At 41.2% G+C, this 25,115-nt stretch overlaps 1 protein-coding gene across 4 annotated transcripts; it reads right to left on the bottom strand.

Annotated features, from left to right (window-relative positions):
* Window positions 1-5,252: 5,252 nt before the first annotated feature.
* On the bottom strand, window positions 5,253-20,013 carry wsb1 (WD repeat and SOCS box containing 1). Of its 4 annotated transcripts, XM_010873413.4 has the most exons (9): window positions 19,609-20,013; window positions 18,212-18,380; window positions 15,776-16,044; window positions 13,112-13,243; window positions 12,358-12,458; window positions 8,712-8,884; window positions 8,495-8,608; window positions 7,475-7,582; window positions 5,253-7,342 (listed from the first exon to the last, which is right to left on the bottom strand). In XM_010873413.4, the coding sequence occupies exons 1-9, from the start codon at window positions 19,646-19,648 to the stop codon at window positions 7,180-7,182; spliced, it is 1,269 nt and encodes a 422-aa protein (XP_010871715.2). In that variant the 5' UTR covers window positions 19,649-20,013; the 3' UTR covers window positions 5,253-7,179. The 4 variants fall into 4 exon arrangements, with proteins under 4 accessions (XP_010871715.2, XP_019903880.1, XP_019903867.1 ...); XM_020048321.2 differs by lacking the exons at window positions 12,358-12,458; window positions 13,112-13,243; window positions 15,776-16,044; window positions 18,212-18,380; window positions 19,609-20,013 and adding exons at window positions 9,344-9,384; window positions 10,649-10,716; XM_020048308.2 differs by lacking the exons at window positions 12,358-12,458; window positions 13,112-13,243; window positions 15,776-16,044; window positions 18,212-18,380; window positions 19,609-20,013 and adding an exon at window positions 10,649-12,326.
* Between the last annotated feature and the right edge of the window lie 5,102 nt (window positions 20,014-25,115).

The raw sequence follows: 25,115 nt of genomic DNA, 5'->3' as shown, positions 1-25,115 counted from the left end.
CTCCATAATTTATCCACATAAAGCTAATGTCATTGTATCAGTATGTATTTGTCCTCTGTGATAATGCACATAAAAAAAAAGATATATGATAAGGACAACAGAGTGCAACACAAAAGTACACAGCTGTAATGGCTGAACAAATGTGATAAATTGAAGGGGAAACAAATAAGGCACAAATAACTGATCTGGCTGGGAACCAATGCAAATTGAACCAGTCAAATTGACTTAGTAATATTTCAGTTGCAGATTCTGCCTTTTAAGAAACAGTCTAACCCTTTTCCCACTGCTCTCTGTGCACAACTTATGCAGTACAGATGGTATGAGAATAATGTGATATTTTACAGGCAACAAGGAGAGGTGTGCTGAAAAACAGGCAGTCTCTCTATCAGCCATACCACACTGTTGTTTTAAAGTCCCCTTTGGTGGTGTATCTGAAATGTCACCTATTCCCTAAATAGTATATTACTTCTGGCCAGCACCCATGAGGCAATAGGCTACTATTTCAGGCACAGTTGTTACTGTCCAGTAGACCGCTGAGGTCCTCTACTGACTGATTAGCTAACAACCTCAAGTTAGAAATAAATCTCCAGCTGGCGGACTTAGTGATTGGTAGGCACCAGGCAGGGGCCAGTCTATTCTACTCTATTCTATTCTATTTCTGGACAGACATCAGGGGCTATCTAGGCCAGAACACCACTCCAGCCTAAACCTCTCATTACTGACCACTGATGTACAATGGACTTTTCAGCAGTAATACTCAGACAGCATTGGCATTCTTAAAGTCTGTATAGGGAGAAATAGAATGGGGGGGGAGGTCATAAGGGGGGGTGGCGGTAAATGAGGAACAGTTTTCTAGAGACTGGAGTCACATAACATGGGGCAATACGCCCCCCCCCCCACCCCAATGTAACTCTCACAAAATCCAAAATGTCACCATTCTGTTTTTCAACACCTCCTCTGGCTGCCACTAGTCTTAATCAACTACAAATTTCCTCTGTATCATCCCACCTTCTCAGCCAACTATTATATGTTCTGTATCTCATTTTAAGGACTGCTGGGATTTAAAACATTGCCTTATTTAAACAATAATAAGTTTAATTTAACTGTATGAAATGGCGTGTAAGGAAAATGTAAGTGGTGTAAAAATACAAGGCCAATTCATAAAAACACTTAGGCATTATTTTCTATTGGGACAAGATTTCCCGGGCGGCAACTAACCCCATGGGGGGGCATATTACCCCAGTAACTGGAAAAAATGCCCCTTTCCTAAAAATACATGTTATTAAATACAAATTAATCTGTACGGATGTATACAGTTAACTTAATTAAAATGTTAATGCAATCCCACATTGCATTTTCATTCTCCACTTTTGTCTGCGTCAATATGAAAATGCAATTGTGATTTGTGCTGGTTTGCACGTTCGCAGTCAAGATTAAAATGTTAATGAAAAGCCATTGGGCATCTGTCTCGCTCTGTGGTGAAGAAAATTCAAATGTTAATTCAAACGTAAAAACTGAGAAACAGCACCATCCTTTGCAATTGCATTTCCACCATCTAACGTTGTTTTCCTAACTTAATGAAAATGACATTGCAATGCGATGCGATGTTCTACCATGCGATGTTCTACCATGCGATGTTCTACCATGCGATGTTCTACCATGCAATGTTCTACCATGCGATGTTCTACGATGCAATGTTCTACAGCCCTGTGAGTCATTCTCTGAAGGCAGACAGACAATTTGATTTCCTGGTCAGATATTTCCATGACAGAATATAAAGGATATTAGAAAATGTAGCTGAATTCTCTGTGATCACTAATAATGATATTGACACATTAGTGGCACAGGGAATCTTGTGAAAACAGATGGCATGATGATAACAGCAGAAAGGTGAAGGTTCTGGAGTGGCCATCACAATCTCTTGACCTTAATATCATCGAGCCACTCTGGGGAGATCTCAAACATGCGGTTCATGCAAGGCGAGCAAAGACTTTGCATGACCTGGAGGCATTTTGTCAAGTTGAATGGGAAGCTATACCACCTGCAAGAATTTCCACATAGACAACTATTACAAAAGACTGCATGCTATCATTGGTGCTAAAGGGGGCAATACACAGTATTAAGAACTAAGGGTATGCAGACTTTTAAACAGGGGTCAGTTCATTTTTTTCTTTGTTGCCAAGTTTTGTTTTATGATTGTGCCATTGTGTTATAACCTACAGTTGAATGTGAATCCCATAAGAAAAAAAAGACATGTTTTGCCTGCTCACTCATGGTTTCTTTACAAATGGTGCATCTATTACCAATTCTCCAAGGGTATGCAAACTTTTGAGCACAACTGTATGTTACAGTAGTTCTTCAAGTCTCATTTATCAATTACATTTCCATAGCATCTCTTTTAGCTAAGTATTTCTGATCATATTCTCAAATTTACTAGCATGATTTGGCTCCCCCCAGCATTTTTTTCAAAGTGGAAAACATTTTGTTTTGTTTTTAACATAAGCTTACATAGGCTTATGTTACTAACGTTACTATAAAACATATTTTTATCTAAATACATAGACAATTGACAACATATAAATACATGAAGAAAACCTTCAGAATAATATTAGGTTCCTTTGATGCTAATTCAAGAATTCAACAACATAAAAAGATTGGATCATCCCCATCATATAACACAATTTGTCTTTACCATTGACATGAAGACTTGAAACCAAAACCCGCCCATTATTACTTAGGATTTGACTTGAGACTTGAAAGTTAAGACTTGACACTTGCTTAGGACATGCAACAATGTGGCTTAGTCCCACGTCTGCAGCTTTCTAATGAAGTGATGGTAAAGACATTGTGGCAAAATGACCTGTGCACTGTCTCTGCTCTCCTTCCCTCTTCTATGCTCTCCTTCCCTCTTCTCTGCTCTCCTTCCCTCTTCTATGCTCTCCTTCCCTCTTCTCTGCTCTCCTTCCCTCTTCTATGCTCTCCTTCCCTCTTCTCTGCTCTCCTTCCCTCTTCTCTGCTCTCCTTCCCTCTTCTATGCTTTCCTTCCCTCTTCTCTGCTCTCCTTCCCTCTTCTATGCTCTCCTTCCCTCTTCTCAGCTCTTCTTCTTCCCTCCTGGCCCTTCCTCTACCTTCTTCCTCTCTTGTCCCCCATTGGTTTCATGAAGCACGTCCACTGACTCTCGCCCAACATGGATAGGCCTTCGCTACAAAAAGGTAGAAGGTGCTCGACAACAATGTAAACCAGTTTGTCTTGGTAGTCCTGTTAATCTTGATAGACCTTTGCGTCAGACCATTTACTGCTGCCTTGTTTGGTATTGGCAGGAGAAGCATCATGGTTGAGAGAATCGCTGATGGCTCATTTAGATTTTATGCAGCAAGTAAGTAGATAGTATTCTGCTGTTCCCACAACAACACCACAACACCAATTCACACCCAATCAAACCGTGGGTTTACAGACATGGGTACAAAGAAAAATATGAAATAATGGGCATTTCTATCTGTTTTGTTATCAAATGAAAGTGACTCCATTTCAGAAATGCTGTTTGCCCATAGTCCGTGCCCCTCAACAATGTTGTATGAGTCGAGTTCGGTCAGCCAGGCCCCTTTATGTTGTAGGACCTCAAAATCAATGGCTTTGTTGACGTGGTGAATCACATGACATTTCAAAAAGCTGTCGAGGGGTCGCAGTGCAAAACTCTGCAGGACATTAAACTACTGAGTTACGTCAAGGTCATCTATGTCATCATAGCCACAGCAGAGTGTAACCTCCAAAGAATAACCAGTCCCATTTACAGTCAACAGTCAGACTACAGCACATTATTTTCTGTTTGATTAATGGCTGTTCTGGGTTGGAAGAACCCTTTCTTATTTTCTAATCATACAGTAGGCCACCTCAGTTTCTGACTCCAGATCGCCATTTCTGTGAGGCCAAATACCTGTTGTTCTGTCTGCCTGCTTTCTAAACTGCCAGGGTCCTTAATGTTTAACTTGAGTATTAGGTCCATGTAAATGATAAACCAGCTAGTCAGTGATGTGTTGCTTGCTTGCTGGTGTATTTCCACACAACATGGGGGAGAGAGGGAGGTGTCCTCAGAAATGTTTCCACTGACTACTGTACTCTTATCATGGATCATTGACCATGTGGCATTTTAGCTGAATGTGTAGCCCATGATCGCTGAGGATCACCAGTGATGTAGTTCACCTAACAGGATCATCTGTATGAGTGCAGCATTTGGGAATCAGATGTTCTGTATGTCATGTTTCAGGTTAGTACTTTGTTCAGGTAGCTACAGGTGGCTGGTGCTCAATAAAACAGGATCTTGATCAAAACACACAGCTGAATGCTAAAATCACATCTGAAGTTCTTGACAGACATTTGATCAATCAATGAATGTGTCATAAATATTATTACTGCCTGGATCAGTAAATCAGTCCGGGGACTTCGGTTTGAACACATTGACACATTTCACAAATTACTCAGCAGTTTGCCAAGCTTCAAAGTTCATCGTAATATTATGCAACAGGGTAAACAAGTACAAATATACTGAAGTTATTTTACTTTACTACGTTTCAAAATAAAATAATCTACCAACCAACACCCAATTGTGCTTGTAACACACACACACTTGTATTTCAAGCATCCCTAGTCCATCTGAACTGGTAGACCTCCTATACACCATCTCCTTGTATATGACACTGGTCCGTCCAGCAAGAATAGTTTGAGTGTCATATAATGCTACCATAAGTGATTTATAATATTATATATATTTGAAACTATATACTCAACTCAGACTCATGTAGAATATGACAAGGAAACGGTTGATGTTGATCTGGTATAAACCAAACTGATATTATGCAACGTGTGAGTCATTTGTAACAGCTGACATTGTTGACCAAGTTGGACATCTGGAAGTAACTCCTCCCTCTCTTCCTGAGATGTAGAACCTTCTGGAAATTATGTTACCACAGCTAAGAAGGCCTGTAGACTTCCAGCATTAAGGGTTTGGGCTACCATCTTGATATCCACAAGCAGCAGTGAATATCAACTTAACACACACATACTTCCTACACTCTTCACTGCTCAGCCCACCCCATGCCAGTTCTCCTTTTATTTGCTTCATTATGCTCCTGTTTGTTCCCGGCACCAATCTTTTCCTTTTACCTTGTTCCAGGAGAACAACTGCCAGGTGATTTGGCTAAGAGAAAGACAAAGACAAATTAAACAAAACCAAGGTCCAGATGGCTGATTTTTGTTTTCAAAAAGCCTTTATTAAATCTATAAATCCAAAAATGACAGAACAGACCAGAAAGATAAAACAATACACCCATTCAAATGCAACATATTCAACATTTAACTGCTGCATACTGCATTGATTAGAGTGCTTTACATTGCAATGTTTGGAGAACATCCAATCCCCTTTCAATCCCAGTGGGAACACACCTGTGGGACGGTGTGAGATGCCGGCAACTGGATTCATCCACCTGCTTTAGATAAAGCAGCTTTACTAAACACATCAACCGAACTGCTTATCGAAGACAACATCTTTACTTAAAGGAGAAATAAAAGCAGAAGAAATTAAATAGAAATCACAGATGCACGAGTTTCAAGTTTTTATCATGAGAAGTGACTGCCTACCAAAAAAAGGCTAGACAGAAAAATGACAGAGGCAGAGACCTTTGGCATTAGCATTGAATTTAGACAAAGAAAAAGTATTGCCAAGATTGACTGACCGCAGGTTTACCGTTTAGAATAACAATCTGAACCGGTAACAATCTGAACTGGTAAACAGTAGGTAGACCATAAATACTTTTCAATTTCCCCCTTTCATGATACCGATGGTAACTATAGGTTACTTCATACACTCGGAAACTCCACTATAGTCTTGTGCAGCATTACACAGATGAGAAGTGGGTTGTGGGCTTGAGACAGTCTTTAATACAAATGGCAACTGGTTTCTTTGTTTTCTATCTTCTTAGGCTAGGGCACACGAACATTCACAGGCTTTGTCTGACAACTTCTATATAGAACAGAGTCTACAGTGTTTCCCCTAAAGTGACTTAAATGGTTACCTCCACTCAAAAATGTATAAAAATCTTAAAACAAATTGGGATGGTTAAACGCTTTCAGTGTAAACAGAAATTATACAGAAATGTAAATAGAGCAATGTATTGCATTTAGAAAAAAAAATATTTGAGAACAAAAAATGAAATAAATTCAGGGAGAATCAGAAACTCTCCACCCAACTTTGCAACCACAGCAAAAAACTAAACGAAGACATCCCAGGGGAAACACTGGATTAAATCCTGGTCTCTATAAAATAAGACATTTTGTGACATTCATTCAGGTTCACATTACACAAGGAAAAATATGCACAGAAAAAAGTACAACCACATAACAATAAAAAATGAACAGAAGTATAAAAACAACAAACAAAAAAACCTAGATTCTAAATTAACTGTAAATACTGGTATATTTATAAGTATTTATATAAATATACACACACACACACACACACACACAGTTTGTATGGTCAAAAATATACAAATGATAACAAAACCGGTTAGACCAGAGACAACTACTGGTTTGGAAAGAAAAGGCTCTCTAAACCCTCCGCAGTGTGAGGCAGCATGTGTAGAAAGAAAAGTGCGAGCCAGGGCAGTGAGAGAACAACACCTGGGGAACATCCAGGGTAGCAGAACACTAACCCATCTCCGAGAGACGGATCAAAGGGGTACCCTTCAGCACTCAGTCATATCATGTTGTCGTTCTGATCCCACTGCCTCGAAGTTGCTGTGAGGTCCTCAAGATCGTTTTTTTTTTAATGTAGTGTGGAGAAACAAGCCATTCAAGTCAGAAGGTGGGGAAATGGTACATCAGTGTTGACGTCATCGCCACAGCGCCATTTATCAACAGCGACAAGTCTCTATTAGAGGAAGTCGCCATTCCGAACAGCATAGAATTGACACTACAGTAGTAAGGCTGTTTTTAGGTGTTGACAGACAGGGCTCTTAATACCTGGCGCACACACATGCACGTAACCAACCGACAGAAATAAATACAAAAAGACGTCGCCTTTCCACAGAATCAGATGAATCGGGTTCTTCTTCTTCCTTGGTGCCGTTTCTATAAAGATGATCATTCTGTGCAATGGGTTGGGTAGTGAGGGTAAAGATGGAGGCCTAAAGGATCTGGTAGGACAGGTAGGAGCGTATGAGCGACGGGATGGGCAGCGCCTGCACCTGCTGTGTGGGCATGACCCGTCGCAGTGCCATGCGACACAGGTGCTGGAGACTGGCAATGCTGTTAGGGGACGCCCAGAAATGGACACTGCCATCGCGAGACCTGAAAGAATAATTTCCGTCTTAAAGGAAAGTGTATATGTCAAGAATGAATGCTATATTTCTGCATCTGCTGTTTGTGTGTATGTGTGTATGCGTGAGAGAGAGACAGAGAGAGAGACAGAGAGAGACTCACCCAGCTGCTAGGACACTCCCGTCAGTCGAGAATGCACAGCAGAGGCCATTAGTGATGGGGGCGATGGCCTGAGGGGACTTTTCCTCAATACTCCAGAAACGTACCATTCTGAGAACAGAGGAATGACCGAATGACTCGATGGGAGGAGTGTGAGAGAAATGGGGAAGGAAAGAGACCAGCAGTAGGGTGATGGGCCAAAGACAGCAGTCACATGGAAACTGCACTAGGGCCAATACAAGTTTGAAACCATACACCACAAACACATGTCAATCATGTAAAGACTAAACGGCCATTGTTTCATATTGTAATGCTTCAACAGTAAACGTGTAAACTTCTAAAGCATTTCCCCACCCCACCCCCCCAAAAAAAATAACATTGTCAAACAGGATATTCTTTCTGTCTGCCATCTTATGAGCCTCGTTCCCCTGCTCCCTAGATCATGAACTTCTCACTGATAAATTCTCAGCAGCTTATCCAATCACAGTGTAGCTAGGGGCAGGAGGGGCTAAGTAGAGCAGGAAGCAAGGCGTCGCTGTGTGATTAATGGCTGTCATGTATGGGTCAAGTAACCAATCCCCTATGGGGCCCCTGCTCGGCTGCAACAACCGCCCTGCTCATACCCAGAACCCATTAGGACTCGTGACTCTTGTTTTCTCGCTCTAACAAACTAGTTATTATTCCTCAGAGCAGAGAGTATGCAGTTTATGTACAAATGGGTGTGGTGGCGCAGCTACGGCAAATCAAACAAGATTCCACCTAAACCATCAGACACCATGTGACCTCTCTGTGCTGAGACTGCTCCGCCTGGGGAAGAGCCACAGCAGACCGCTCGCTTTATCAGGAGTGCATTAAGAGTGTACTATTCAACCAAAAAACCTTTAAAAAAGGGGCCATCAGCAGACGCTAAATACATTTCGGGACTTTAAAGATCAGCCACAAAAAAAACAATCTTAAAGTGGAGTACTCCCATACAGGGCATGGATAATGGACGAGACAAAGACCTCAGGCTCAGTTCCTCACCTGTCGTCAGTTATGCTGGCAATGTGTCTCCCGTCATGACAGAACGCCACAGAGCGTACCCACCGGTCGTTGGCCCCTCCTGCAAAGATAGGGGAGGGAGGAGGGAAGAGGTGCCTGAAGGAGAGAGAAAGGAAGGTAAGGCCATGTTTACCAGGTCTTCCAACATGACTGGGTTATGGCTTGCCGTGGCATGTGTGGAGGTGGGTGTATGTCTTACGCCAGCTCCAGTAGCATAGTGCCCATGTAGGGATCCCAGACTATAACGCGTGTGTCATAGGACGCAGTGGCGAGCAAGGCTCCATCGGGAGAAAACTCACAAGACACCACATCGTTATGGTGACCCTCGAGCTTCCGGATCAGGGAATATTTATCCATATCCCAAAGGAACACCTGTGGAAGGAAGAATTCCATGTTATAGCTAATGGAACTACACCACACGGGGACAAGCAATTTAAACACTGAAACTACCAAAGATTTGATAACAGGAGAAAAAACTATAAATTAAGATACAACAATTAAGCAAGAATCAATAGCTCAGTGTCATTTTACGGCTTACGTTGACCACAAAATAAAAAAAACATGGTTCTCAAGAATCAAGGCTATCATGTTAAAAAAAAAGGTGCAAGTCACTGCACGTCTGCTTTCTTTTAACAGAGCTGCTAACGCAGTGCTCCATACAATCTATGACACAGGCTAGCATTTAAACACCAATCATATCTAATTTGTGAACATTAATATTAACAGTTGAAGTTGACAGAAAAGGGAGAAAATAAAACAAGTAGTAACTTAAGGTAACATAATGTTACTGCACTGGTTTCCCCTTTCAGAGTTTTAGTTCCCTGTGCTTACAATAGGCACCTCCGGCGGAAGCCTACGAAGAGAGACAGATACTGCAAGAGAAAGAAACATTTGATGGCCAAAAGGTTGACACCTTTGGACACACAGACAGACACCATTTTAAACAGTCAGCCATATGGAGCTGCCGTTTCTTTGCTCCAGAGTAATGCCCCTTCAAACGAGAACGTGCTTTGTCGTTTCAATTAGCCGCAGACAACTTGACTGCAAGGTTTCAGTTCTTGGTTACTATTAGAACCGAAACAGGAGTAGGGCAAACATTTCACTCGAGCAAAGTGCGACATCTCAGCTAAAGCAGCTAAATGCAATTCCACAGTCAAGTCAGTGGTTTCTGTTCAGTTCATAATGTTCACAGGCTCCCTTCTGTAGCGTTAATAAGAAAAGAAAGGACTCCTGATGCCCTGGGCTCCTGCCTGCATTCCAGCTGTACTGTTAATGATTGATTAGACAGTCAGCAGCCAGCTGGAGGAAAATACTCCAAAATGGCTGTTACATTGTTTTATTTTAACTTTTCTGTTCCAGGGACACAGAGTTTAGTTTAGCCAGATATGTCTGAAAATGAGACTCCCACAATGGTCACAGTCATCAAATATTGTTAGTTCTCTCAATCTGTGTTAAGCAGAAAAACGTAGCAATGCAAATCGAAATGGAAAGTTTCCATGGGGGGGCGGGGAGGAATGACCTTCGGCCAATTATGATGCAACATGGAATTCATTAACTTGCATCATGTTTTCCCCCCGACTCCAACATTGTCCTGGTTAAGTTTGGCCAATCTTTTGACAAAGACAGACATTAACGGGGATGAAGGCAGTCTGCAGAGCCACAAAGGGTCCTTTCAGTTCAAATTGACATCAACAATGACCTGACCTCTCCATTACAAAAAGGGGCTGAGCAGGACAACTACAACAGACAACGTGTTGCCGACTGACACAGGCCTTTTAACATGAGTGGGGTAAGGCTATGAAACAAACCTAAGTGATGCCAACAGCCTTGTTTTGGAGAGACATGAACAAACATATCATATATGTGGGGGACTGGGGGGTGGCGAAACTGGCATTGAACTGACAAAAAAACCCTACAAACCATAAAAACCAATCAATGAACAATAATTAAAAAAGGCAGTTATGGAATGGGTAGGGTTTCCAGGACAGATGGGGGTGGAGGGTGAGATATGGTGGGACAGTAGGGGTGGGGGAGATAAGGAGGTGGGTGGGGTACTTTCCTGCCAGTTTAAGTCATTGCTGTAAAGGAGGAACTGCGACAGCAGAGATAGACAGACACGGAGCAGCACCTACGTACAGGAGACCTTGCGGTCAGGCAGGCGCCAGGCTGCCCTGCAGTGTGGCAGCAGCGGTGGCACTGGTGCCCCCAGCCAGCGTTCTGCACCGGCTGCTCTATGTCAGCGCGGCGCTCCCTCCCTTCAAAACCATTCAAACACCTGCCACCTGTGACAGGGAAAGCAAGACACTTATGGACACACACAACCTGACAGCCCAGCTGCACTCTGCACGAGCGGGGCTGGATACAGTGACTAACGACTACCATGTTTATCACGTTGTTGCAGAATCTGTTCATCTGCGGCTTAAGTCGCCGGCGTCCGATCCCTCGCTCTAAGCCCTGGCCTAGAGGTCTTCACGGATATACCCGAACCAGATGACCGGAGATCCCATCCAACCCGGTAACTGACTGGGTCAGATACTGGGTGGGATGACACGGTGTAATTGACCCTTGGATGTCGGGGTCAGATTACACGCGGCTGCCACGGATCTCTGATCTGTATGAAATCGTGAAATACAGACAGGACCGAAAACTCAAACTTTCCTATAGCAAACTCAAACGTTTCTTAATGTCCCACTGAGCTTGGGAAAGACACAGCTATAATTGTGTTTCATGCATCAAGGGCCACTATGAAAAGGAGTGACTGTACGCACTCATTGCTAGGGTGTTCTGGGTAGGAACCTCTGCTAAATGACTTCAGTGCAAAATGTAGCCTGTTTTGATGTCTCCACTTCTTTCATACCACAAAGCCTGGTCAGGCCAGTGGAGGAGAGCAGTGTGTTTTTAACTGGGAAGATCTGTTCTAATATGCAGTAGTCGGAAACATGTTTGATAAGCATAGCATCGTTGAGGGTTAAATCACCCCAAAAATCACCACGATTACATTCTGTCAGGGTTGCTACATCTATGTATCCTCAAGCCAAGAAAATATATGAAAGTTATATAATTGCCAAAAGAGAACATTCTGGAGGGAGACTCGTCTAGTTAGTTCACCACACGCCCTTTAAAATGGTCATTTAAAATGAAAGGTGCCATTACGTAATTGCTGAGCTGTGGAACAAAAAGAGTATTAGTCAAGACTGGCTACATTGGTTATGATATTGTTAACTGCCAGACAAGACAAAACTATTTTTCTGGCTTGCAGGGAAATGCCTCAACCAATTATATCTTACAAATTAATACATCTCCGACTGGATGTAGAAATGTTTTTTCCTTCTTCCCTAACATTTTGGGTCCTGTCTGAATCAGATGGGAACATCACAGATTCGACTGAGATCGGATTTCAATTTTGGGATCCGAGAAGACCTCTACTACAGCCCATATATGGGCTTTACTGTCTCCATACATTCCATTTACTAAACTCCAGGATGACTGTATCAACAAGAGTCAAACAGCCTTAGAACTTATTTAAGGTCAATAACTAAAGCATAGTGCATCCCTCATTCCCAAGCTTTAAATGAAATGTTTCAATTGTGAGTTGGATGGCAGATATAAGTACATATACTGAAACTATATTTAAAAAAAAGTTGACTATTAAAACCATAAGATAAGAGAACTACAGGCAGGGTTGTTGACATTCTTATGACACTGAGCATAAATGTAAAAATTCTATTGAGGGGATGAGCGGAGGTGTTTCATTGGTAGGTCATTGAGCACAGCTACGCAGAAGCAACAGCACACAGAGTTGCAGTTCATCACCAAAGAGAAAGAGGAAGGAATGTTGCACATACCGATTTACCAGCTCCAACTGAGCAGAGGACTGAGGAATCTGGCGAGAAGGCGCTGCAATATACCCAGTTCTGATGCCCCCGCAACACCTTTACCATGTTACCTAGGACAGTCAAACATTACAGGTTATGACAAGGGCCAGAAAAATGCTATTTATTGCTGTGATGAAGTAACAGTTTAACAAAACGCGGTAAATCACTGTCAGTTTCTGCAGGCTTTCAATAGGCCAAATTGAATAGGCTCAGCTGGTACATGGACGTTTTTCTTCTGGAGACTTATTTTGTGCTAGATAGCCTTCAAGTATCTTTCAACTACGCAAATTCATACTGCTTGAATGTTGGTTATGGCTCTAAATGAAATACTAATTTAAATCACAGATGAAACCAATGTGTTGGTGTCAATGACGTTACAAAACTAGGCCAGGCCAAGCTATGTTTTTATTCCAAACACCTCCTCCCCCCTGAACTCCTTCAACACATTGATCTGTGCTCATGTGAGCTGAAAACTCAGGCAGCGGTGAGGGGATGTTGGATGTTTTTGAGAGGTGCCTTTCAAATGGAAACTATCAGCGGCAGTAGAATGCTCCACATTCCACAGGAACAAAGGCAACATTGCATACTTCATCTTCATGTGGATGTATCAGCCAAACACACAAACCACATGTTCAACATCACATTCATCTTGTGCTCTACAAAATAGTGGGGGGGGGGGGCTACGTCAAGCTTAAACGTGTTCCTCAGGGGTCAGTGTCCTTACCGTCATCTTTCAGGTCCCAGACCCTCAGGGTTTTATCTCTGGATGCCGATACCAGCACTAAGCTGCCGTCGGGAGCAAAGGTCAAGTCCCGCACTATATCGGTATGGTCCATCAGATTCAGCAACAGCTTTCCTGTGAAGACCAAACATAACCACAAGAGTTTACAGAAAACCTAGACACAGGACACAGACAGTTACTGTAGGCCAACTCTGCTGTATGCCCGCCTCTGTTTAAATTGTAGAGGAATAAAATAAAATTCCACAAGCCGCATTCCGTAACTGGATTTATATTTTTATATAAATAGATAATGATTCAAATTATACTCTACTTCTGTGACTACTACTACTCCCACTGCCCCATCCCCATATCATGTCTTCCGTCTGATGACATGGTGACAAAAACAGCTCCATTACAGAGGCTGGGCCTGGTGTTGACAGTCAGTGGCATAGAATATCCTCAGGGCAAACTGAAATACAATGAGCGCAATTAGAGTATTGTAATACAGGCTTAGTTTCCACTGGATCCAGGCAAAACTCCCTTACAATCACAATTCTCAGAAAGTCTGCTATTGCCAACTGTCTGACAAATCCTAATTAGGGTATAACAATCTATATCTAATTTAATTATTTGTGCGCTTCCCTTAAGGAAAGATAGCCTGGAGAACTTGGAATGTCAGGGGATAAAGTAAATAGGACAGGGATCGATGTCAGAATGTCACAACACACAAACCACAGACACAGCAGCTCATGAGCACAGCTGCCAATAACGACATGCCTCTGGGACCCGCCTCCTGGCGACTTCTGCATACGTCTCCAAGCGTTCAGCGACATAGCTCAGCTGGTGGGGTGACTCAGCGGGCCTCGTGGTGTGTGCCCTTGCGATCCCAAGGTTAGGGTGTCAATCCCCACCGAGTCATACCGAAAAAGGGATCATTTTCTGCATGGCGCTCAGCATTAAGAAGTGCCTGTACAGCAAGCTGCCAGTCTACAGAAACAGGAGATCTGACTCTTCTGAAGCCAAGGCTACCAACATTGCTGTTCATAGGTATTTGGATTCATAGGCATTTGGTGTGCCAAAATCAACCGTATGGTAAGTAAAAACACAGATGAACAAATAATGCTAATGATAACAAAAAGTTACAATTTTAAACAACTGCTGGCAGACAGGAACAATCCAGGAGGTAGGCAGGGAGTCCACCACTACCATGGTCAATATGTTGAGAAACTTTCAATCACTGGTTACCATGGTGGTATTAAGGTATGCACCCTCATGACATGCAGTGGAGCGGATTAATCCTCTCCTAAGAAAATAAGTCAGAAGTCGTTGTTACGAGGCTAAGCTCACTGCAACTGGACAAGTACTTCATAATTAATGCATATTGGTGTTTCTGTTCAAAACCCTTTTTGGGCAGGTTTAAAGCGCCCTGTATGTGTGAGAGAAGGAGAGAGCGGGAGAACAAGGAGTGCCTGGTGCAGTACTAACATCAGGACTGTTGGCAGCACGGAGAGAGGGTGTCTCTGGGTAAACAGTATTTATTTGGCGTGTCAGCGAAAAAACCTGGGAGCAGAAGAGTTGGTGCAACTCGAGGGGCTAAAAGTAACATCAACACGTTATATAACCCACAGACTTGTTCCAAGGACAGGCCATAAAACAGGAAGCCAACTAGAGGCGGGTGGGGTGGATGACGAGAGGAGAAAAAGGGCAGATGGCAATGCTGTTTCACTTTTGGAAAAGGGCCAGAGTCTTTTGTTTTTTATTTCTTTACAAAATACCCCATGAGAAAGAAAATTGAGCACAGTCAAGCCGGACGCTGGACAAAAATAATTTTGTTGTGTAATTTGCCTAAGAGGCTAGGTTCTCTGTTCAGACCGTTGCAAAATCTTCAAGGCGTTTACCAAAACCAGTATTACCAAATTTGCACTTTACTTGCCATTTACTGCCTCAGACCACTCAAGATTCAGTAGCCTACAGAGATCTGTCTTTGACTGTCACTGCTGCGTGGCCATAGTCATTCATCTAAAAAACTGAAAAACTTGGAAAAGAGCTATTGCAGATGTGTCCTGGGTCAGTTTGACCACTCAGTGGCACAACTTCTGCTTTGGCCAAAGGGAATACATTGATGACCATGGCCCTGCTGAGTAAAGGTTTAACCATCTTACCAGAGTGCCAGAACTATTAGAAACTTTTATAGAGCCGTATGCATCAGGAAGACCCATGTAACCCTACATGGCTAAAAAACTATTGAATGGGCGCTATTAAAAATGTTTAACTAAATCCCTGCCTCAGGCCAATGGTTGATCTCACAGCAGTCAAGCGTATTATCCAGAGCCAGGGCTTACATAACGCCCCATAACCATTTAGGAAATGACTGGCAACATTCCACCAGGCATGAGATAAGCTTGAACTGTGCACAGAATGTTGTTGCTTGCTCTTTGGGGTTTTTAGGCTGGGTGTCTGTAAAAGCACTGTGTGACAACTGCTGATGTAAAAAGGGCTTGAATGATTGATTTGAAGCTCCCTATCACACATCTGGGACAACTGGGTAGAAAAACATTTTAAACCACACTAACCACTTTCAAACATCTCCCTGTTAGATAAGGGGGGGGGGGCACAAGAGGTCATTCTGCCGTTGGTTGCAATGTTTAAGTTCAGTCAGGTTCTCACCATTATAGACATCCCAGATCTTGATGCGTCCATTGTTGAGGCCAGTGGCAAGCAGCAGCTGGTCCTGGCCAAACTTGAAACGGTGCCACTCGATGTTGACACAGCGACTTGGCTTCTCCGGCACAGACGAGCCAAAGGCCAGGCCCCACACGATGTCACCACAGTCGATGGAGTGCTCTCTGGGCTCCCCATCGGGCACTACTGTCCCCCTGTCAATGTTCTGTCGCGACAGCTGCTGAGGGACTGCTCCGTTGGGGCCCTCCTCCCCACTGAATAAAGACAGAGACAAGAGAGGAATGGAAAGGTGAGGCGAGATATGACAAGAGTGCAGAGGAGGAGAATTAGGGTGGGAGGTGGAGAGGAGTTGGAATGGTCAGTGTTTACAGTATGATAATCACATGATGTTTAAGCAATAAGGCTATAGGGGGTGCGGTTTATGGCCTATATTCCATGGCTAGGAACTGGTCTTAGGCACAATGCATCATGGAATGCATGTGCATCCCTTAGCGGTGGTATAACAGAAATATATCCTAATTCAGGATGACACCAGTCAGTTTATAATGTACTATTACATGTCTACTAAACACTGGTCAGTGACCATGCAACACATTAACCTGTATGATGCAGATTCTACACATTAACTTGACCGGTTACATACAGTAGGCTATGACATTAAAGTGGGATGGGCATTGAAACTACTAGCTTGACATTCAATATTGTACTAGCTTACCATTTTAGTAACTAATGTTGATGTGTTGAACAGTGAGTGACAACTCGATGGGTATTTCTATGTGAATGTGGACAGAAGACATTTTAAATATAGGATGTTTAACATCCCTTTCCACAGACATATCACAAACTATTTTTTTCATAAAATGATACAGTGGAAACTGTTGGCCTTTTTTAGAACTAGACATGCCTCCTACTAGACCTGTTGATCAATCAACCCACCATGCATTACACAGAGAGCCCATGGTTGTCATCATTCAACTGTCTATGCTTTGAAATAAGGACTGGCTAGACTTTACTTGGCACAATATGCTTTTCAAACATGTCAGATTTCCATAGTGGGCTCTCGGTTACCATTAGAGACATGATCAATGTTTCATAAATGTGAAATGCATGTCAAATCCTGATGATTTGCCAGAACAATGACATAACCCCAAAATAAATCTGTGCACATTGAAACAGTGAATGATTCACTCGACAGGACTGGCCTGAACAATTCTAGACTACTTAAACTAAAAAAATACAGAAACTACAACATGTCTAGTCTACAAACGTTTTACTCAGACAAGTTCAGAAGGTTCTGTGGGCATGGCAAGGCTTTGTTTAGTAAAAGAGCACACTCTGCTAAAAGGAATGCCACGTTTCAGCATCTTTAGCCGCTTGCCGGGGGGCTGGAATGAACTACAGCTTCCAGAGTATTCTAGAATAAGACCAAGGACTCAACTAGAACTGGGAACAACAGAAATACTTGAATTCTGTGACAAAAATGTGTACGTATTGGAAAAACAGACTGGATGCACTAATCTCTTGACTTAAAGGGTAAATAGTGTCAGACCATGTATACTCATCAGCCTTGCTTTATTATTCAGTTGATAAGTTATTGTTTACAGAAGGTTTTACAGCCCGAAACGCCGACATTTTGACTTCACGGCTGTAAAACCTTACATGCTTTTACAATATGAAGATATGGCAATAAATCCCTAACCTGTTGTTTAGCTTTATCTTGCCAAAGACAAGCCCAGGTTGGGTAAAGTTGGACTGCACTTTACTGCAGCTTTTCTAAAAAGTGTTGAAAGAGAGATAAGCTAAAATCATAAATCCATATCAAGGCCACTGAGTATATTTCCACTTCTGAATAACCAGTGCATTATTTCTTTTAAGGGTTTACAGAGAGATCGTCTTTAACAGATCTGTTATTTAGAAAATAGCAGGGTTCTTCCATGTTATTTTATTATTTCACATGAATTTGTAACTATTAACCTAATCTAAAAATTTGTAAATACTCTATGAATAAATACAGTAAGGCAAGAGTTCAGCGCGGTGAAATGTAGAAAGCGTCGTGAAATGTAGCAGCGCGGTGAAATCCCGCTTTAGTAAAAGGCCGGAGGAAACCTTCAGGGTCTTAACACCAGACATGAAACAGGGAGGGCAGACACCAAATTACTACCAAATGGGAACCAGAAATACTTATTCCAAGGGGCGTGGCAGATTGGGGCGTGGCAGATTGCAAAATCTCTTCCTTGAGTATCATTGACAACAAACAGCTATCAGGGAGGACGGTCTTCCTATCACCTACTGATGAACAGACAATTCATCAATCAGAATCATTAAAGGGCTTTCTGGTCACAGGAGAGAGAACAGAGCAGATTGGGCATGTCAATCTGAGATAAGACACTAGAATGTTGTTGGTCCAGTACAGGAACTTACAATTTTTTCAGGCATTTTGACCAGGGAACAAGCTTCACAATGCGATGCCCTTGAGACCAAGCGAAGTAAGAACCATCAGGTGCAAATGCTACGGTCCAGTTCTCTCGTCCAGACTTCTGGTCAAAGGGAGCGACAGGCACCAAGAGTTCACCAATGAACTTAGCCTTACCTGGGAACAGAGAAAAACAGTCCAGAAAGCAATAATTATCAATCATTGCTATTGCTTATTAAACAGACAGCTATGCCAGCTGTTAGTAGACAACTAAAACAGTTATTCTTAACGAACCAGATCATATTATATATAATTTCAACAACATTGCAATAGTATTTGTGTACTTGTTGACTTTTCTTTTATAGTTCTCAATCTTTAAATACAGAGTTTTAATGTGACACTTTTTTCATGGCTCTCCAAATGTCCCTCCAAATGTCCCTCTACAACATACATACATACATACATATGCACACTTACATATGAAGAAATAAGTTTGGAACATACAATCATAGTATTGCATTAATACAGAATCGAGAAATTCGCAGTACAAATCGCCTCCACATTAAAGTACCGAAAATCTCTTATAATAAAGCAATTCCCAGTTCTACAGATCACTACGTTCAAAATGTATTTTATTTCACATCGCAGGTTAGGCTGGTTAAACCAAGCTAAACTGACCTTTGGTGTAAACAGATTTTCATTTTTACGTAAATTATAAATAAGTGGTAATTAAATCGAATTTACTAAATATTTTTGTGGTTGACCAAGTACATATGTTACATTCTTTTGTTTCGTTGATAAACCGACTCGACCAGAAAAGAATGAGGTGGTTTGCTAAACGAACCACCACATTCAGGACATAGGGAAAAGGAAGCGAACAGACTACTACTCAGTAAACGATTTTAAGTAACGTTTGGTCAAAAACAGTACGTTGTCCAATAGAAACTCAATTTAACGAAATGTTTCACAACTAAAACGTTTTGTTTGTCTGAAGAATACACCCCAGTGCTCACGTAGGCACGCTGTATGTGTGGGGGCAGGGTGATGTGGACAGGCGCTTATGTGGGTGTGAATCTCTTGTCTAGCTCCTAGGATATAAAAAAAGAACCAAAAAAATATAACTAATACATACGGTTCACCAACAAATACGTTTACGAATGTTATTAAATACAAACTGCAGAATATTCGAGAAGTTTGCAAGCACCCCAAACAGAAAAGTGTGTGTATTAATCCCGCCAAACAAAACGTTTTAGTGGCGAAAAACGTCGTTAACAGAGTTTATACCGAAAAAATATCAATTGAAATATACTGGGAACGACCATTTACTTCTGCATGCTTTCATTTGGCGAAACGTTTTACAACTGAATGAACACCTATCAGGAGAGTAAAATGTATCTTAACTTACCTATTTCATTTTCGTTTACAGAATCTGGAAAGCTTGCCATCTAAATAGAAACTGGATCTCAAATGAAACGCCTATTGGTTTAACGGAAAATAAAATGTTATATTTCAGTATCAGCCTGCGAGATAACAGGATTCTATCCCGACGTCTGGAATGTTGGGCTGCGCACGTATCCTGCAGGCTGCTAATTTTATGTTGCGTGAGCCCAAAATGAAAATGTATTTAAATTAGTTTTCTCGTCTTTACAATCCGTGTATATAACTGTTCAATCCAACCGCATCACTAAAATCTACATTTACTGAAATACACAAAATTACTGTGGAAAATAGTATATCACTAAATACAGATGACTACGTTGAGGTCCAATAGCTGAAGAGTAAACGTTTGAACTGGATAGCATCCTTTCATTCACGGGGGAGGTCTCGTTGAGTGGGAGTAATTTTTTTCTCGCCATACGTCATCACAGTTACTAAGGCGATAAAATGGCACCTCCTCCTCGGGTTTCAATGGCTGCGTTCGTTGACTTTTGTTAGTATACTTCTCAGTGCGTTTTAAGGGAATTGAATGTGTACGATTTGCACATAAATGTCGCCTGGTTGACCTACACAAATTCAGCGGGATCAGGATCATGACGTTTTCAATTTAGACTTCGTTTGTTTTGGAATGCATTGCATGTATGTCAACCAATCATTTGGGCATTTTTGGTTGACTGGTTTGAATTTGATCGGTGACATCGAGTAGGAACTTGTCTTAATGACAAAATCTGTATATTGCCTCACATACAAAACCGGTCAAAGGGTTGGACACACGTACTTCAAATCCAAACTTTTGCCTGGTAATGTATTCATATTAAGTTAAATACGTTTTTTTAAGTCGGCCAACCACGGTATGAAAAGATAAATAGTACATTAAAGAATATATATATATATTAACACTGTGACGATCACCCAAGACAATGCATTTTTATGGGTCATTGTGCTCATTAAGCTGATATTAATATTTTCTGGCAAGACAAGTAGCCTACATTAATAATTAATGAATCATATTTATAATTATCGTACCCTACTATGGAGATTTGTAGTTTGGATTTTTCTTACCTGTGTACGGTTTTATATAATCAGTGTCATTATTCTACTGGCCAAATTTCACATAATTCAAAAAGTACATTTACGATCTTAATCTAAAAGGAAAATAAACATTAAAACAATGAAGTACGGAACAACAAAAAATGCACTTAAGATTATTAACATTTGTTTATCCCTTAAGTTTACAGTATGTAATGTCTCCAGGTATCCCACTAACCTAAATGCTTTATATGTATATATTTTCAACCTTCTACCAGGGTCCAGGAGAGAATGACATTAAGGAGATCATTTAAAATGTAAAACTAATGATTGTGAAATTGTACTGATATTATACTGAGTTTACAAAGGAAAATACTATTTTTTTAAATTCCTGGTAATTTGGTGAATATAATATTCCTGGTAATTTGGCAAACTGTGACCAGAGGCGTCTGTTGGATCCCTTTATATTCGGGGCTTAGCCCACCCCCTCACCCCGCCCGGGACAGAAAGTACAGCATTTTGAATGTACAGGTGCTGGTCATAAAATTAGAATATCATCAAAAAGTTGATTTATTTCAGTAATTCCATTCAAAAAGTGAAACTTATGTATATTATATTCATTCATTACACACAGAATGATATATTTCAAATGTTTATTTCTTTTAATTGTGATGATTATAACTGACAACTAATGAAAATCACAAATTCAGTATCTCAGAAAATTAGAATATTACTTAAGACCAATACAACATTTTTTTTTTTTCTAAATGTTGTCAAACTGAAAAGTATGAACATGAAAAGTATGAGCATGTACAGCACTCAATACTTAGTTGGGGCTCCTTTTGCCTGAATTACTGCAGCAATGTGGCGTGGCATGGAGTCGATCAGTCTGTGGCACTGCTCAGGTGTTATGAGAGCTCAGGTTGCTCTGATAGTGGCCTTCAGCTCTTCTGCATTGTTGGGTCTGGCGTATCGCATCTTCCTCTTCACAATACCCCATAGAGTTTTGTGATGGAAATTCCAATGTATTGACACTCGGAGTAAGGGACACAGAGACAAAATTATCTTTGTACATTATAACCGTTTTATTAACTATTATGCACAGAGACTATTATGAGAGACACGTCAACCGCTTACACACACATAATCGCCTGAGGTGTCTCTAACTCCATACATGAACAATCCATATTTATTACATAGAAAAAGGGGTGTGGTAAGTTGTTGCCCATCGGTCTCAAGTCAATCAAACACATGCCCTTTGTTCTATCACATGTCCTGGGCTTGACACAAGGGACATGGTGTCTTCCCTCATGTGGTTAACTTTCTCAATCCTTAAGGGAAACTTAAAGCATCTAGACAACCTCCAGGTCAGCAGATGATTAACCCCACAACCCATTGTGACCAATCAAGAATGACCCCTAAGACATATACCAGATCCCTCTCTCCTACGATCCTAAAGAACAGAAAGGACTGACACCCTTCTTTGTCTAGGCAGGAGGACATGGCCCAAATACCTAATAATCCTCTGATATTATACAGACATGTGTGTCACAATCAAAGTAAAGATTTACATACCAGTCAATAGAAAGACAGACATTTCTCAAATGCACCTTAGTTCCAAATTTCCATAACAGTTTCTATAGGTTTAAGGTCAGGCAAGTTTGCTGGACAATTAAGAAAAGGGATACCATGGTCCTTAAACCAGGTAGTGGTAGCTTTGGCACTGTGTGCAGGTGCCAAGTCCTGTTGGAAAATGAAATCTGCTTCTCCATAAAGTTGGTCAGCAGCAGGAAGCATGAAGTGCTCTAAAACTTCCTGGTAGACGGCTTCATTGACCTAGGACCTCAGAAAACACAGTGGACCAACACCAGCAGATGACATGGCACCCCAAACCATCACTGACTGTGGAAACTTTACACTGGACTTCAAGCAATGTGGATTCTGTGCCTCCCCTCTCTTCCTCCAGACTCTGGGACCTTGATTTCCAAAGGAAATGCAACATTTACTGTCATCAGAGAACATAACTCAGAAGCAGTCCAGTCCTTTTTGTCTTTAGCCCAGACGAGACGCTTCTGACGCTGTGTCTTGTTCAAGAGTGGCTTGACACAAGGAATGCGACAGCTGAAACCCATGTCTTGCATACGTCTGTGCGTGGTGGTTCTTGAAGCACTGACTCCAGCTGCAGTCCACTCTTTGTGAATCTCCCCCACATTTTTGAATGGGTTTTGTTTCACAATCTTCTCCAGGATGCGGTTTTCCCTATTGTTTGTACACTTTTTTCTACCACATATTTTCCTTCCCTTCGCCTCTCTATTAATGTGCTTTGACAGAGCTCTGTGTACAGCCAACCTCTTCAGCAATGACCTTTTGTGTCTTGCCCTCCTTGTGCAAGGTGTCAATGGTCGTCTTTTGGACAGCTGTCAAGTCAGCAGTCTTCCCCATGATGGTGTTGCCTACAGAACTAGACTGAGAGACCATTTAAAGGCCTTTGCAGGTGTTTTGGGTTAATTCGCTGATTAGAGTGTGGCACCAGGTGTCTTCAATTTTGAACCTTTTCACAATATCCAAATTTTCGGAGATACTGAATTTGGGGTTTTCATTAGTTGTCAGTTATAATCATCAAAATTCAAAGAAAAAACCCGAAATATATCAGTCTGTATGGAATGAATGTATTCATTATACAAGTTTCACTTTTTGAATGGAATTACCGGAACTTTTTGATGATATTCTAATTTTATGACCAGCACATTGTCATAATGTGCGATCGGAATTATAGATGAATCGATTTTATATTTGTATATTACCAAGGCCTAACGACGCCACTCTGTGAGACCAATAAGTTGTCTTATTTTAAACTGTAGTCACTACCAAACCCCAACTTAAACTCCTACAGAATGTACAACACCTACAGAATATTTGTATAATAACAAAGCAAAAGCAATTTTAATCAAATGTGTGCATTTATAGTGAATGCCCCTTAACATTTCTCATGTACATGGGTATTTGCCTATATCAGATTTGCACATCTAAATTTGGGGTGCTTCATCCATTCTTCCAGCTTTGGCTGGGCCAACTTAGGACATTCACAGACTTTTCCCAAAGCAACTCCAACATTGTCTTGGCTGTGTGCTTCCAGTGGTTGACCTGCTCAAGGATGATTCTTTGCCCCATCCTTAGGTCTTGTGTGTTTTGAAGTTTTCTTCATAGGCTTTTCTATTGCATCTATATTGCTGTGTTCATCCTTCCCTTAATTCTGAGCTTCCCATAATTCTTCATGAAATATCTACATAGGCATGGGGAAGGCAATGTGATGGTCTGTGGGTGCTTTGGTGATGGTAAGCTGGGAGATACAGTGGGGAGAACTAGTATTTGATATTTCAATAGAAAATTATTCCTAACTTTGTCAATTACTTATTTTTCCTATTAACTTTGCTACATTTCCTGTTCAAACTCATTTCATGTATGTTTTCATGGGAAAAAAGGACATTTCTAAGTGCTCCCAAATATTTGAACAGTGGTGTACACAAATACCTACGAAATATTTTTTGTTGTTGCTTTGTGTTGTGTGTGAATTAATGCCAAATGTTTTAATCAATTACAAACTAAGTCTATATTAAAACAAAATCAAAAGTGGTGGGTCTGAAGACACTGTCCACTTTGCTCTCCAAATCTTTGTGTCCAATTTGTGATTATGACCATGTCTTATAACAACCACTCTGAAGCAGGATCAGCAGAGTTAAAGATGTTTCCTCTGTTGAACATTGCACCAAGCCAGTATACTTCTAATTCTGCTGCTCATATAAACTAGGAAAAATATTCCAGCACATTCAACTAACAGTGCATTCCCTTTCCAACAACCCCAATTGAGCTTACAGGCACCTATCCTACTATACCACAAGCACTTGCCCAGACACAAAAAAAGCCCTGTCTGATAACTTTAGTAAGATGGCTTTGGGAAACCATTAAGGTATTAAATGAAGCCCATTCAGAAGTTCTAATAATGAATTTATCCTTTTGGTAAACCAGGACCTGGATGATGTCTTTTAAATCCAAATGTTTTGAAGATTCTATAGATTCAATGTCACAAAACAAATGTTAGACTGAAACATTGATTCACCCAGTTTGGGCCCAGTGGACATCCACTTGATATACCGAGACTATGTTATTTATCAACCAGAGCATATTTTCTCTTACACAACGAAAAAGTTAGAGCAGCAATGAAGGTGAAGTGCCTTGCATATGCTCAGATTTGTCAATGTCATTTTAAGGGTTTGAGCAAGCAATCTTTAATTTACTATCACAGAGAATTGGGAGCCAGGTGATAATTTGCTGTGTTGTCAAAGTGTCATTGTAGAAGTATGTAAATCCAGTATATATTATTAAAACTCTGTCTAAACACAGATAAATCATTTACATGAGTCAATTGTGACAATCTTGTCTAAGGGA

Source organism: Esox lucius, chromosome 1 (genome assembly GCF_011004845.1).
Source record: "Esox lucius isolate fEsoLuc1 chromosome 1, fEsoLuc1.pri, whole genome shotgun sequence".
NCBI classification, from domain to species: Eukaryota; Metazoa; Chordata; class Actinopteri; order Esociformes; family Esocidae; genus Esox; species Esox lucius.
The sequence above is the reverse complement of the archived record's forward strand: the minus strand, read 5'-3'. Positions and strand labels throughout refer to the sequence as shown.

Coding starts and splice junctions, on each gene's coding strand:
- wsb1 (XM_010873413.4), bottom strand. CDS start 19,648: ATGGCAAGCTTTCCAGATTCTGTAAACGAAAATGAAATAG. Junction 8,885..12,357: donor CAGTTGGAGCTGGTAAATCG/GTATGTGCAACA, acceptor TTCCTTCCACAG/GTGTTCCTTTGGGATATGGA. Junction 7,583..8,494: donor GCCAGCATAACTGACGACAG/GTGAGGAACTGA, acceptor CTCTGTTCTCAG/AATGGTACGTTTCTGGAGTA.